Genomic DNA, 13036 nt, shown 5'->3' on the forward strand with positions numbered 1-13036 from the left:
TGATCCGTGAGTGCTGAAGGCAGGGGATAGAGCTTCGACAGACCCCCTGTGTCCTGTGTTCTTTATCTGCAGCTTACTCATCCTCTCCCCTTTCACATGCACCCTGCAGAGCAGGTGTTCACTGAGCTTCCAAAAAATTCACTAGATCAGCTGATGGATACTGGGGCCTGGATTCACTGTCAAAGTGTTTCTCAAAGGGTGCTCTCCAGAACACCATGGAAAACTCATTTGCTGTATAAGTTTGAAAACCCCTGCCCACAGGTCTCCCCTTGTGTACGAGCAATCAGCTCTACCATTCAGCCCAGGTGTGTGTTTGCTGAACCATCTGGAGGAAGCTGAGGTGACATGAGCTGAAGGCAGAGGGCGAGTCCGAAGTGGGATCTAGGGACAGGTATGAGAAGTTAGGCAAAAATAGGATAATTCCAGCCTTAATAACCTTAGATAATAGTTCACATTATTATTTAGTTAATAGGATTGTACCCACGTTAAATTGCTAATTTTTTTAAGAGGGGAAGTCTGACTCGGTCACCCAGGCTGGAGTGCAGTGGTGCAGTCATGGCTCACTGCTTTCTGGAACTCATGGGCTCCAGCAATCCTGCCTCAGCCTCCTAAGTGGGACCATAGGCACCCGCCACCATGCCAGGCTAATTTCTTTGTCTTTTCTCTAGAGACAGGGTCCACCTGTGTTTCCCAGGCTGGTCCCAGACTTCTAGACTCAAGTGAACCTGAACGTCCTGCCTCGACCTCTCAAATTGCTGGGATTACAGGTGTGAGCCACCACACCCAGTCTAAATTTGTTATGTGCCATGGAACTGCAAAACGTCATTATTAGGGGCAGTTGGATGGAAGGTGTAGGAGGCCACTGTAGTGCCTTTTCAATCTTTTATATCTAAACTAATTTCAACAGAAAACATTTATTTTAAAACATGAAGGGGGTTAATCATCTATGAGTTGAAAACACAAAGGCAGGCACACGGTGTTGTGGGAATTCAGAAAGCTGGTCACACGGCTGGGGGTGCTGGGAGGGGCTGGGCATGGTTGGCTTTGTGATCTGGGGGCTGGTGTGTTCCATCTGTGAAGGTCTTTCGAGCTGCACACTTTCTTAATCAATTTTCATAAGTTTAACAAAAAATAAAACGAGGACGTGAAGTTTGCTTGGGTTGTTAAGTCTTGGGAAGTTATCCAGCCATGAGCCCTGCCCCAGATGCTTCTAGAACCCTGGAGGGAAATGAGAATTTTCCAAGTAGAGGTGACAGAGGCAAGGCCCTGAGGTGGGAGCGCGCTGCTGCTCGTCCCTAGCTGTAAAGGAGCCGTCCTGGTTGGAATCAGTGCTGGGTGCAGTGCAGGGCTGGCTGGAAGTCCATGTCCACATTGTGGCTCAGTGCGGTGAAAGCCAATCTCACCCCCTCCGCAGGGTGTTCTGCCTGCCAGCAGGTGGCCAGCTGGTCTTCCTGGGATACGGTGCCATTGTAGAAATTGGGTGCAAGTCTCTTGTCCGTAGACGGGGTGCCCTGTTGTAGTGGGATATCTCCTGGCCTCCCTCAGTCCTGATGGGCCTGGGCAGGGCCTGGTGTCAGGGTCCCCGCGGGCTTCTCGAGCTGGCCCTGTCCCACAGTCCCGGGGCTGTCCAGGACACATTCAGAAGGGACACAGACCCAGCAGCTCTGTTCGAAATCATAATGGGGGAACCAAGGGCCCCCTACATCCAGGTCCGTCGGGAGCCAGGGCATCGAGTTCCACTCCAGGAATCTCCAGGAACCCTGAGGTCTTCCCTGAGCCGGGACCGGGCTGGGCACATCCTGAGTGCCCACAGGGTAGGTGTCTTCCCGGACAGCCACACCAGGACAAGATGTGGAAGAACGAGGTGCCCATGGTGGGGAAACTAACCAAATGGGCCGCTGGAACCGGGCTGGTGGGCCTGGAGGGGTCTGCCTGTCCCCCTTGCAGAGGGTCATTCTGCCACTTGAAGTCAGCACAGGCCTCGGTGCCGAGGACCCTTGCTCGGGTTTGGCTGAAAGAAAAACAGACGTGGTCAGCGTCTCCACTGAGCCCATGTAGGCCTTTCCCGGCCAGGCCCCACCTGCCTGGGTCTCTGGAGTCCTCAGGATCTCTGTGTGGCCCCGTGGTCTGACACTGAGGACACGCCTGTAGTCTGCTGATCCCAGAGGGAGGGGTGTGTGCTGCCTGGCATGGGGAAACTATCAGGGCATGACAGGTAGCTCCTAGGACTGCCCCCAGGGTTCGGACTGGCTGGGGGATTCCTACCACACACCCTCGTCCCAGGGCTGTTGGGCCAGGGATACAGCCCCCAGTGAGAACTCAGGTGGGAGGGGACTTGGATGTCACCCAGCCCCTTGTCACCTCACATGGGGACCCATCTCCACAGTGGGTGATTGGACCTGGATGTGGGTCACCCTCTGCCTTCCTGGGCTGCCCAGTCCATGCCAGGACTGACCGTTCCCACATCTGGCTGAATTCTTGGCTCTGGCTCTCGCCTGGGGTGCAGCCTGTGCCCTCTCCCTGAATGCTCTGGGGTCAGGGACACCCGATTCCCTTGTCTCCCTGGCTCAAGGCTTGTTGTCCTGGAAACCTTGGAGGAGCGTGCAGGAGTGAGGGGCCTCTGCTGCTCTCTGAGGCTGTGGGTGCTTGCAGGGAGGGGCGGGGTTTCCCACAAATGGGTCTGGCTTCTTTAGTGCCCTTGATGGCCTTGTGATGGGGAGACAGAGACACTGTGGAATGTGGGAGGCGGCTTGTTGGAAGGTCTTGCCCACATCGCCCTCCTGCGGGCACAACACATCCAGTACACACGCACTGAGCGCCTGCCGTGAGGACCGGTGGCCTCCTGTACTTTCTTAGAGTCCAGGAGGAAGAGGAGGGAGAAAAGGTGAAGAGGAAGGCCCAGGTAGTAGGGTTGCGGGTCTCGGGCACTCCCCTATTATTGACTGCCCCAGAGGGTGACATGGGGGGGACATGGCACTGGAGCTCACCTGGGGTTGGCAGGTCCCCTTGCTTCCTTGTTAGTTTCTTCGTAGAGGCCCTAAGATGCTTGAGCACAGAGTCATCATCCAACTCCCAGGTATGGAAGAACAGGTTCCGAAACCGTGCCCACAGGCCAGACCTGCATGTCTTCATGAGGCGCTCTAGGGACAGGGTGGACATCAGGTCAGGAGAGTTCCCTGGGAGGGGGCACAGCTGATACCCCGTGGCCACTTCAGTCTCCCACTAGGCGATGCGAGAATCTTTTGTGGCCACCCCAGGGGTTTGGATGTGCACAGGAGACCGTGGCTGGGGGAATTGGGTAGGGAAGTGCTCACGACATTCATCTGGGTCATGTGGGGGACGGGCTCGGTGTCACTGTGCCTTGCCCAGCCCACCTGGCCAGACCTCCCTCTGGGCCAGAACAGAGGATCATGAGGACAGTGTGAGGAAGCTGCCCTCGGGTAAGTCAGCGTCTGACCCCAGGGCTCCCCAGGCCCCACTGGGCACATGTAGACTTACTCCTCTGAACTTTAAAGGCAATGCTTGTCATCGGCATCAACACCTGTTCTCCTTCCAGCAAATACACGTCCCACAGGCGCAGGGTGAGCCCAAGAGAGATCTGTGGGGATAGCAGGTGTGGGAGACTGTAGCCCTTCCAGGCTGGGGCTGGTGGCTCGAACTGAGCCCACTGGGGCTTCAGTCCCCAGAGTCAGTGACCTTCCCCATGAGGGTTTCCTGAGCCCTCCAGGGCGCTGGGTCAGACAAGGTCTTGCAGCTCCTCATGGGGGGCACTCATTGGAGTGGGGGTGTGGCTCCTGGAGAGAGGGGCTTGCCCAGGGCTTGAGGCTTCCCTGATCCCTCCCAAGTCAGGTCTTGGCCCAGTCTGCCTATAAGGCTGGTCCTGAGCCCCAGTCATTGCCCTGGGATGACCCCTCTTGGGCAGAGGGTTTGGTTTGGGTGTCCTGTGAGGCCCCCCCTGTGGGCGGAGCCTCCTGTGGGCTGTGGCTGAGCCAGACCCCCGGGCTGGGGAAGCAGGGCACTGCAGGGCAAGGAGGGTCCCTGAGCCAGGGTCTCCCTGTGCCTTCTTACCCCGTCATTCAACGTCTGGAGAAGCCAGCCTAAGGAGGAATCCTGCGCGCAAAGACCTTCCTTGTCCTGATGGGAGGAACAGAGGTGCTCAGGGCCCCCTGGGCTGCCCTAAAAACCTCCCTCTTCCAGGGCCTCTGAAGAGCCTTCCCCTAGTGCAGAACACTGGGCGGTGTCCAGGGCTCCCCACAACACCGGCCCCTTCCCACACTCCCGGTGGACACACTGCCCTTTGCCCTGCTCTGCGGGAGCTGGGCCCCCATCCCTGTGCCTCTGTCTCCTCCAGGGCAGGAAAGGAATCCAACTCCCAGCCCATGGAGAACCCGACGTCCCAGGTCAGGCCCTGGCTGGACTCATCCAGTCACCAGCCCCACCAGGGGCTCCAGTCCCCGTTCCTCCAGAGCCACGGGAGGCAGAGTCTCTGGGGAAGAGCCCAAGCTTGCTCGCCAGACGCCATAAACTCACCAGATGCCACCTGGTCTTGTGTTGTGACGTGGGGACCACATGCTCCTGATGGTCTTGGAGGCCCTGGACTGTCCCGCCATTTGGGCTGTGGAATCCTGAGAAGCCCCCAGCCCATCAAGAAATCAGAGCCTTCCCCCAAGATGTGGAGCCATCAGCAGGAAGAGCTGGGCAGCTGGAGAGGCCCCCAAACCTCAGGCCTTTCACCCTCCCATCTGGTGACCCACCATGCAGCCTTTGCTCTGGCGACGTGGGGCAGGAACATCCCCTGGAGCCTGGCTGGAGGTTCCCCTGGACGCCTCCTGGACCAGGGTGCAAAAAGGGCAAACATGACTTGAGGCCACCACACGGCAGCCAGAGCAGGGTGGGTGCTGGGCTCTGGGTCGTCTCCTGGAAGTGAGTTCAGGCCAGGGGACACGGGTTGGGGAGATGCTGCCACCTGGGATTGGTTGGACCATTCATGGGCACCAAGGGCAGCAGGATTCTCAGGGATTGGAGAGTCAGCTGCACAATCAGATCCAGAGGGCGTGGCAGCAGGACACAGAGGGTGGCCACGGGGAGGATGAGATGCCCTCCGCTGATGGGGATGAAAGGCGTCTGACTTGGGCTTTGGGGTCAGCCGCGGACCCCTGTGGGACCCTCAGCAGAGACATCCTAAAGACTCCCAAGGAGCTGGCCAAGGAAGGTGCCTTGGCTGAAAGCTGAGATCATCTGGCCAGGGTGGCCATCCCTGGGTCTGACTGCATGAGGTCCCTTGGGCACCTGTTCACCTACCCTGCAGGGAGTGCCTCTCCCTGGCCAGCAGCTGCACCAGTGCCCAGAATGCATCCTCCTCAGGCAGATACAGGAGGAACAAGGCCGCGATGTGGCTCAGGTCCCTGCAGTAGCCCACCTCCTGCAAGAGCCAGAGTCACCGTGAAAGGACATCACCTGGGAGGACTGAGGTCACCTGGGAGGACTCATGTCATTGGAGAGGGCAGAGGTGACTGGGGAGGCTTCCTCTGATGAAGAGGCTTCCTCAGGATGCAAATTCATTTCATGACAAGAGCCAAGTCCATCAGGCACTTCAGCACCTTGTCCAAACTGTCTCCTGATGGCACCATCCCGCATGCGACCCTGCCAAGCTCCTGGGCTTTGGGGCAGCCCCAAGAGGAGGGCATCATTTCTTGTTCTGAGAAGTGGTGGTCAGACCCAGGTGACACCAGGAGTCCAGGCCCCGACTCCTTTGTGTCTCAGCTTGACCCCTTGAGACCACCCCCTTGCTTGGAGGTTTATGCCAGCAGTGAGCTGGAGTCCTACCTCCTATATCCTGGTGGCTCACAAATACTAATTTTAAAAGAAGCAGCGACACCCCCACCAGACACCCTGTGCACTCCTGTGAACAGGGAAATACTGCCCGGGAACGTCACTGCCGGGAATACTCACCGGGTTATACTCCGAATATGCCAGGAGGATGTAGAATAGTTCCCGCTGCCTAGGAAACAGAGAAATGAGGCTTTTGTTTGTTTTGTGCAGATGCCGTAAGTTTCACTTTGTCTACAAAGCCTAACAACAAATCCCACTTTAGGTTCAGATGATTCACCAGATAAGCAGTGAGCTCTTCAGGGCCTTTGACTTTGAGGAAATGTTTCAGGAAAATCCACATCTGTGACATGCAGATAGCCCAGTTGTACAGTGACTTGCCTGATCCTTTTCACTCTGAATGATTTTCTTTATTTATTTTCAATTTGCATACACGCCAGTTCAGCCTTTGGGTGTACAGTTCCTCCACGGTTCTAAACCAATGGGCAGAGTCTCCTGGCGACCGCTCCAGCCCCTCCTGAAGTGACTCTTTCATCTTCCAAGTCTCCAGGGTGGCCCCTATGCACCCAGCCTCTCCCTGATCCCTCAGCCTCCGGCCACCCAGACTGCTTCTCAATCCCTATGGTTTGGCCTTTTCCAGAATGGCCCAGGAATGGGAATCCTACGTGGTAGCTTATTGGGTCTGGCTTCTTTCCCTCAGCAAAATGCATCTAGGATCCACCCGCGTTCCTGCGGGCATCACTGGCTCATTCCCTTTTCTCACTGGGTCTTCCGTTTGAAGGGAGGACCAGCCTTGCTCTCCCCCTTCCCATGTTGAAGACTGTCCCCGAAGGCTCCTTGTGTGAGTGACGATGAATCAAGCAGCGGACGTGGCATGCAGGTTTCATGTGGACATCAGTTTTCAAATCAGTGGGTTCAATATTTGTGATACTTTGGGGACACGTGGTTCAAGTCCATTGAGCTTTGTGAGTCACTGCCAAACTGGCTGCCAAAGTGGCTGTGCCATGTCCTGTTCCCAGCAGACCAGGATGACAGTTTCCAGGACCCCTAATTGCCCCAGCATTTGGTGCTGTCAGTGTTGCCTGGAGAGGCTCATGGGCCCTCCATCCTGCCACCCTCCCGTGAGTCCTACCATGGGTCCCCGTGGGTCCGGGAGAGCACCTTTCACCATTGTGCATGATTTTGTTTGCTGCCTTTTGTCTCCTCAGGATCCTCCTGGGTTCTGGCCCCACATGTTCCAGTCTGGCCCAGGGCTTGGAACCAGGTGCTCAGTTCATGGTGCCGGCTGCTCCGTGGGTCAGGGGAGGTCTTGGCAGCTCTGTCATCCCTCCTGGGTGACCCTGGCCTCTTCTCCGGGGAAGCCCCCATCCCTTTCGTTCACTCCATCTCTGATGAGACCCTGTGGCTCCCATAGGCTTACTTGGTTCCGTATCGATCCCTGAAGAAGATGTGAGTCCTTAATGTCCTGCTCATGTCCACATCGATCTGGTGGATGTGTTCAGATGACCTCTTGCCCTTCTCCTTCATGACCTGTAGGGCAGGGCCAAGAGGAGGAAGCAGCCTCAGAACGGATGGAAGACTCCCAACCCCAAATGGCAGTCAGCCCACAGTCAGCACTCCGGGAAGGAAGGAAAGCAGGAAGGTTTCCTTCTGCACAAAGCTGCTTTTTGGCTTGTTACTGAAGCCGGGGAGGGTCACCAGAGCCAAGTTTGTCTGTGGCGACTATGTCACCGTCCGTGCCCAGGATGTGCATCTGACCATCCCACCCACCCCCCAGCCTGGGCTTGATGCTCCCTCCAGCTGGAGACCTGAGCCCCTGACACGGCCTGTCCTGTTTGTCGTGCTCCGGCTGAGTGTACCTTGTATGTTCTGGGGTTTTTCGACTTGACTTCCTGTATGTTCAGCAGGACTGACCACACTTGGCCCCGGATGTTCATGGGAATGCCCTTATATACTCGATCTCTCAGCTGTGGGCAGAAAACAACCTGGTGTCACAGGCCACGGGGCGACCCCAGTGAGGACCAGAGCCCGAGGATTCTGGAAATGGTTGGTTTTGGCCCCATGATTCCTCGTTAGAGGTGACATTAAGCTGGGACACAGTCTCCCTTCCCAGGACTGAAAGAGTGGATGGACACTCAGAGTCGGGACTCTGATCTGAACATTCTCCTTCCTTTGGGTCACCAGGGCATCCCTAGCCTTGAGCTCCGGGTGGTCCCAGCCCTAGATTCAGATTCCCTCCCGGCAAGGTGACGCTTGCACGAATAGGCAGGCAAATCACCGACCAGGCCTGCAGTCCTCTGGGTGAGGACAGTGTGCCACCCGCCCTCTGAGAGGCTGACTGTGCCAGGCCACAGCCATGGATGCCTGTCCCCTGTCTCTGCAGAGTTCCCGGGGCCTCTCCCTCCACACATTACCTTTTCACTGTTCTTATATGTCTCCCACTGTCCCAGCATTTCCATCCACTTGCTCTTTCGTGTTATCTCCCGCCGCATTTGCTGTCAAATGGGGAATGTTGGAGTTAGCGGAGCTGCCAGGCTTCCCAGAGCCGCCCGTGGATGCTGTGTCTTGGGCTCTGGAGCCCTGGTGGACCCAGCTGGAGGGAGTCAGGGAAGGGCAGACCCTAAGGGTTGAGAGCCTTTGAGCAAATGAGCGCCAGTGGGCTGGCTTTGGGACCCCGGGACGTGCCATCCTCAGGCCACAGACACACCAGTCTTAGGTCAGGTCCCAGCCTCTACGTGGGGTCCTGACACAGGCGGGCAGCCACCCCCAAGCCACAACTGTGGTTCTCACTTTGGAATCTTATCAAGCTGCCAAAGTTACAGCAACCTGGGGTCAGTTCCAGCAGGGAGTGCTGCCCCTCCCAGGGACATCGTGTTGCCCTCACCCGCCACTGCCCCGGCCAGCTGCCTCCTCTGCCTCACCGACCACCCGCCCAGTCCCCACATCCCTGGACCAGCCCCCTCCCCATGCATCAGGCTCTTACCTTCGCCTCCTGAGCAGTGGCAGGAGGCAGCTCTGTCTCACTGTAAGACAACCCAGGCAGAACTGAGGACCTGCACAGGGCCTGGAGCTCCCCGAGACTGGGACCCAACCCCCAGAAAGGACAGGCTCTGTCCCTATCTAGCTCAGGGCTCAGTCCAGGAAAAGACACAGGGAAGGGAGGACAAGGGCCTTCCTGTGGGGCTGACTCCCAGGAGGGGCAGGACCTGGGAGGAGAGGGAGTGCGGGGCCAGCCTGGCCGGGGTTACTGGGGCCCCTGGTGTGGGGGGTGGTCAGGCTGCACAATGGGGCTGCCCGTCCTGGACTGGAGGTGGTGCTTTCTGCTGGAGTTGAGAAAGGTCAGGCCTGAGGTGGGATGGGGGCTGCCCAGGGTGGGCGACTGGGCCCTGACAGGAGTCCCTCAGGGAGTGACCACATCACACCACCAGGGTCAAGGGAGCCTGCCCTGAGACCTTCCCGGTGTACTCCTGGTGTACCAGGGCCCCATCCCACTTAACAGCCCCAAGGCCCTTGCAGGTTCTGACTCCCAGTTTCCACCTGCCTCTCCCTGCACCTGACCCACACACCCTGCCTTTCAGAAGTGGCACGGCTCATCAGCTCCCTGCCACCCTACCTCCCCCGGGATCCTCTGTCCCTCCATCCTATGAACCCTAAGGGATGGACTCCTGGCTGGGCTCCTCTTACATGGCCCCAGGTCCTTTCCCAGCACCAGACCTAGGGTCTCTAGCCACAAGCCCTGCTGCCTCCCTGGCCTCACCATGAAATACCCAGAACGGGGCCCTGCCCATCTTCTCCCCCATTCTCCTAGGGCCACCGCTCCCATCGTTCCCATACCTTTCCCCCTTCCCCATGGGGACAGTGAGGGCTGTAGCTCTAGGGAAATGAGGGAGGACAGGGGCAGGTGGGCCCTCAGAGACCAGCTGGACAATAGCCCTGAGGCTGGGCCAGGCGTCCCCTCACCCTGTAGCCACAACCCTTGGATTTCACTGGGGTTGTTTCCAAGTAGACATGGCCAGACCCTCAGGCTACCCCGCTTCTCTTGTGCTAACTTGGGGACAGAACTGCTGAGAGTCCAGGGGCCTGACCTAGGCCAGTCTCCATTCCCACTCGCTCCCTAGATGGGCCCCGCCCCTCTGGCCTAACAGCAACCTCCGGCTGGACCTGCAGGGGAGTCAGGGAGGAGTTCTGACCCTGGAAAGGAGGTTGGCCTGACCTGGCGAGGCAGTCCTGCCTCAGAAAGGCCTTTCTGAAAGCAAACCCATCCCTGAGCTGAGAAAGGTGCTTCAGGGGTGAGGGGAGCACAGAGGACTCACTGCACAATCCCAAAGCGATCAATGTTGTTGTAGATTCCAACAGGCTCAGGCCCTATGTCCTCGGGCAGCCCGGCTCGGTGTCCCTGTAACCCAGAGGGAGGTTTGGTGAGGGGTCCAAGGCAAAGGGTGCAAGGGCCTGGGGGTAGTGGCCACCCGTGCCCACTCTGTGCTCCTAGGGAGCCCAGGACCCTTTGACCAGGGCGCACTGGAAGAGGCCTCCCTCCAAGGAGCAGACCGACCTGTACCTTCTCATAGTTCATGATGACATTCTCTCGCTCCTGTGCCCGCAAACTATCTGCATCCTCTACGATTACCATCCTGTGAGACAAAATCATCTAAAAGTTACATTGTACTTGAGAACTTCGGAGAACACCTGAACCGTTCCCGCCAGGCTCCCAGATGCTGGCTGGCCATGTAACCCCCATTCCACCACCGCCCCCAGGTAAAAAGGTGCCAGACCTAGTGTCCCACACCTGCATGAGTCTCTGCAGTCTCCAGTCCCAAGCAGGGGTGGGCATCATCCCAAGGACTTGAGGACAGTGCGACCTCGACAGAGAGTCCCATCATCCCCAAATGCCATGAAATGGGGACACACCTGCCCCAGCAGGTTGAATAGTGTCCACCTGCCAAGGGTGAAGGGCCCATGATGGGCTATTCCAGGGATATGGAGGGAGACTGGGGTCAGCGACCAGAGGTCTCTGTACAATCGGCCTCCTGGGATGCTCAGGACCACAGAGATGTCCAGTTTCCTACAGGGAACAAGATCTCTCCTGACTGCTCTGTTCTTCTCCACTCATCACTTTGGCTCCCGTGGCTGTTGAGTCTGAACAGTGAAGCCACTTTAGGAATAATGCCAGTTGAGCAGGAGGGTGTTCGGTTTGGGGGATGAAAATGATCTATTGTGCTAGTGGAAACCCTCACTCGGGGAGGGACTGGACTCCACCATTCTGAGCTGTCCCTACAGGAGGGGGCTTCATTTTCCCAGGTCGCTGAGGAAGGACAGTGGGTCCTTGGCCCCAGAGAACACCTGGATGGACCATCCCTCCTGGGAACACTTGGGGCAAAAGGAGGGCGAGGCCTCGAAAGGACCAGACAGAGCAAGAAATATGTGGAGAGAACCCCAGTGCCCGGACCCCTTTGAACAGAAGAGAAGATAGTCTCCCCCCAGCCAGCCCTCCAGGGCTCCTTCATTTTCCACAGCTACCCAAGGACAGAAGGTTCCCCAGGACAAGGGACCATGTGTGTTCAGTGAGGCCCACAGCCACCATCAGGACCCAGCTTAGGGCACAGAGGTGTTCTGAGGACCCTCCTATTCCCCCACCCACAGTGGATCTATCCCAGTGGCTCTGCCAGGGCCAGGCTCTGCCCCATCAGGATGGGAAACCTGGGAAGACTTGGGATCTAGGGCAGGGAGGTCACAGGGTTCAGGCCTGAATTCCAGCACAGCGTACGGCAGGGCTGAGATCAAAACCCAGGGTCCTGTCTGGATTCCCAGGCCGGTAACCGCCTCCCTGACCCCAGACGTCTCACCTGTCGAATGGGTACACTAGGGAACAGCACTCACTCTATGAAGCCACCATGAGGACGAAAGAGCCAATCGTCTACACGGGCAGTGTAGAACGGGCGCCCGGTGAGTGCTCAGGGATGACCCTCCTCGGTAGCTGCCCAGAGGCCAACACCGCCCACAGCATAGCCACTGTCCCCAAGTCAGCCTGGAGGGAAGACAGCAGGTCACACTCACCTGATTCCGATGAATCAGTTGGCCTGCGTTATGCCTCTCAGGTAGAAAACCTTTGAGTCCACAAAACTGGTCCCAGATACCACCGTGCGTGTGTAGCTGATACCACTGTGCGTGGGTAACTGCCGTAGAACACAGAGGCAGGCCGGACAGCGGATTGGTGCTAAGCACCAGTGACATTCTGAGGTCATGGCACGCATCACAGTGGGGCCTTGCCCGGCTCAGCAGGGCTCAGAGTCGGGGTCCTCCGCTGCCTGAGGCGGCCACATGCCTGCCTGCAATGTGTTTGTGTGCATGCGTGCACACCTGTACATGGGTGAACACATCTGTGCACGTGTGTGTGCCTTCTCTGGCCAGGCCTGGCTGCCCCATTCATGTGTGCACCCAGTTCCTCATCACTGTCACCCCCGAGGCCCAGGACCAGTATCAGAGCATCCACGGGTGTTCCCTCACCTCAGCCCTCCTCGCCCAGGGTGGTGTGGGATACACATAAGGATGGAGGGAAGTGACCACTACTGTTCAATCTCAGAATACAAATGCTACTACTATTACTTAATGGTATTTTCGTGTCTCTAATGGTATCTTTTCTAAAAATTTCTGATATTTTAACTGGGTATTTCTCACCATGACCCTTGAATGTTCTAGCTAGAGGATCCTGTGGGGAAAGTGCCAGGCACACAGTAGGGCCTCACTCTATTCCAGACATGTTATCTAAAATCTGGTTCATCTGTCCTTCCTGCCAGGGCCTAGGGGATGCCAAATTCCAGGGTCCAGAAAGAGCTTGGGATAAAATGAAGCTTCAAGGGGTGAACTTTGACCTGGACTCAGTCTGCCTGTGCCACTCAAACGGAGTCTCAAGTCCCAAGATAGGGCGTCCAGATGCCTCAATGCAGGGACCTCTGATCGACACCTGCTCCCCCGTACTCATTAGCAACCTCACCCACCCTACTCTCAAAGCACACTTGGCCCTCATATCCGGGAGCTCTGCATCTGTGGATTCAGCAACAGCAGATGGAAAATATTCAGAAAATAAATTGCATGGTTATGTGTCTAGTGAACATGTGCAGACTTTGTTCTTGTCATCATTCCCTAAAGAATACAGTATCCCAACCATTTATGTAGCATCTGCATTGTATTACATATCATAGATGATCTA

General features: G+C 57.1%; 1 protein-coding gene across 3 annotated transcripts; it reads right to left on the reverse strand.

Moving 5' to 3' along the window:
• Nucleotides 1–934: 934 nt before the first annotated feature.
• LOC135967623 (TBC1 domain family member 3B-like) lies at nucleotides 935–10459 on the reverse strand. 3 transcript variants are annotated; one of them, XM_065531182.1, is made up of 15 exons: nucleotides 10388–10459; nucleotides 10143–10225; nucleotides 8813–8852; nucleotides 8239–8324; nucleotides 7689–7791; nucleotides 7250–7359; nucleotides 5953–6001; nucleotides 5302–5422; nucleotides 4531–4625; nucleotides 4069–4134; nucleotides 3499–3598; nucleotides 2988–3140; nucleotides 1649–2011; nucleotides 1386–1462; nucleotides 935–1348 (listed from the first exon to the last, which is right to left on the reverse strand). In XM_065531182.1, exons 1-15 carry the CDS (start codon nucleotides 10457–10459, stop codon nucleotides 1211–1213), a joined length of 1656 nt encoding a protein of 551 aa, XP_065387254.1. In that variant the 3' UTR covers nucleotides 935–1210. The 3 variants fall into 3 exon arrangements, with proteins under 3 accessions (XP_065387254.1, XP_065387253.1, XP_065387255.1); XM_065531181.1 differs by having other exon boundaries at nucleotides 8813–9035; XM_065531183.1 differs by lacking the exon at nucleotides 4069–4134.
• Nucleotides 10460–13036: the final 2577 nt, after the last annotated feature.

The sequence above is a fragment of the Macaca fascicularis genome, chromosome 16 (genome assembly GCF_037993035.2).
Source record: "Macaca fascicularis isolate 582-1 chromosome 16, T2T-MFA8v1.1".
Taxonomy (NCBI): domain Eukaryota; kingdom Metazoa; phylum Chordata; class Mammalia; order Primates; family Cercopithecidae; genus Macaca; species Macaca fascicularis.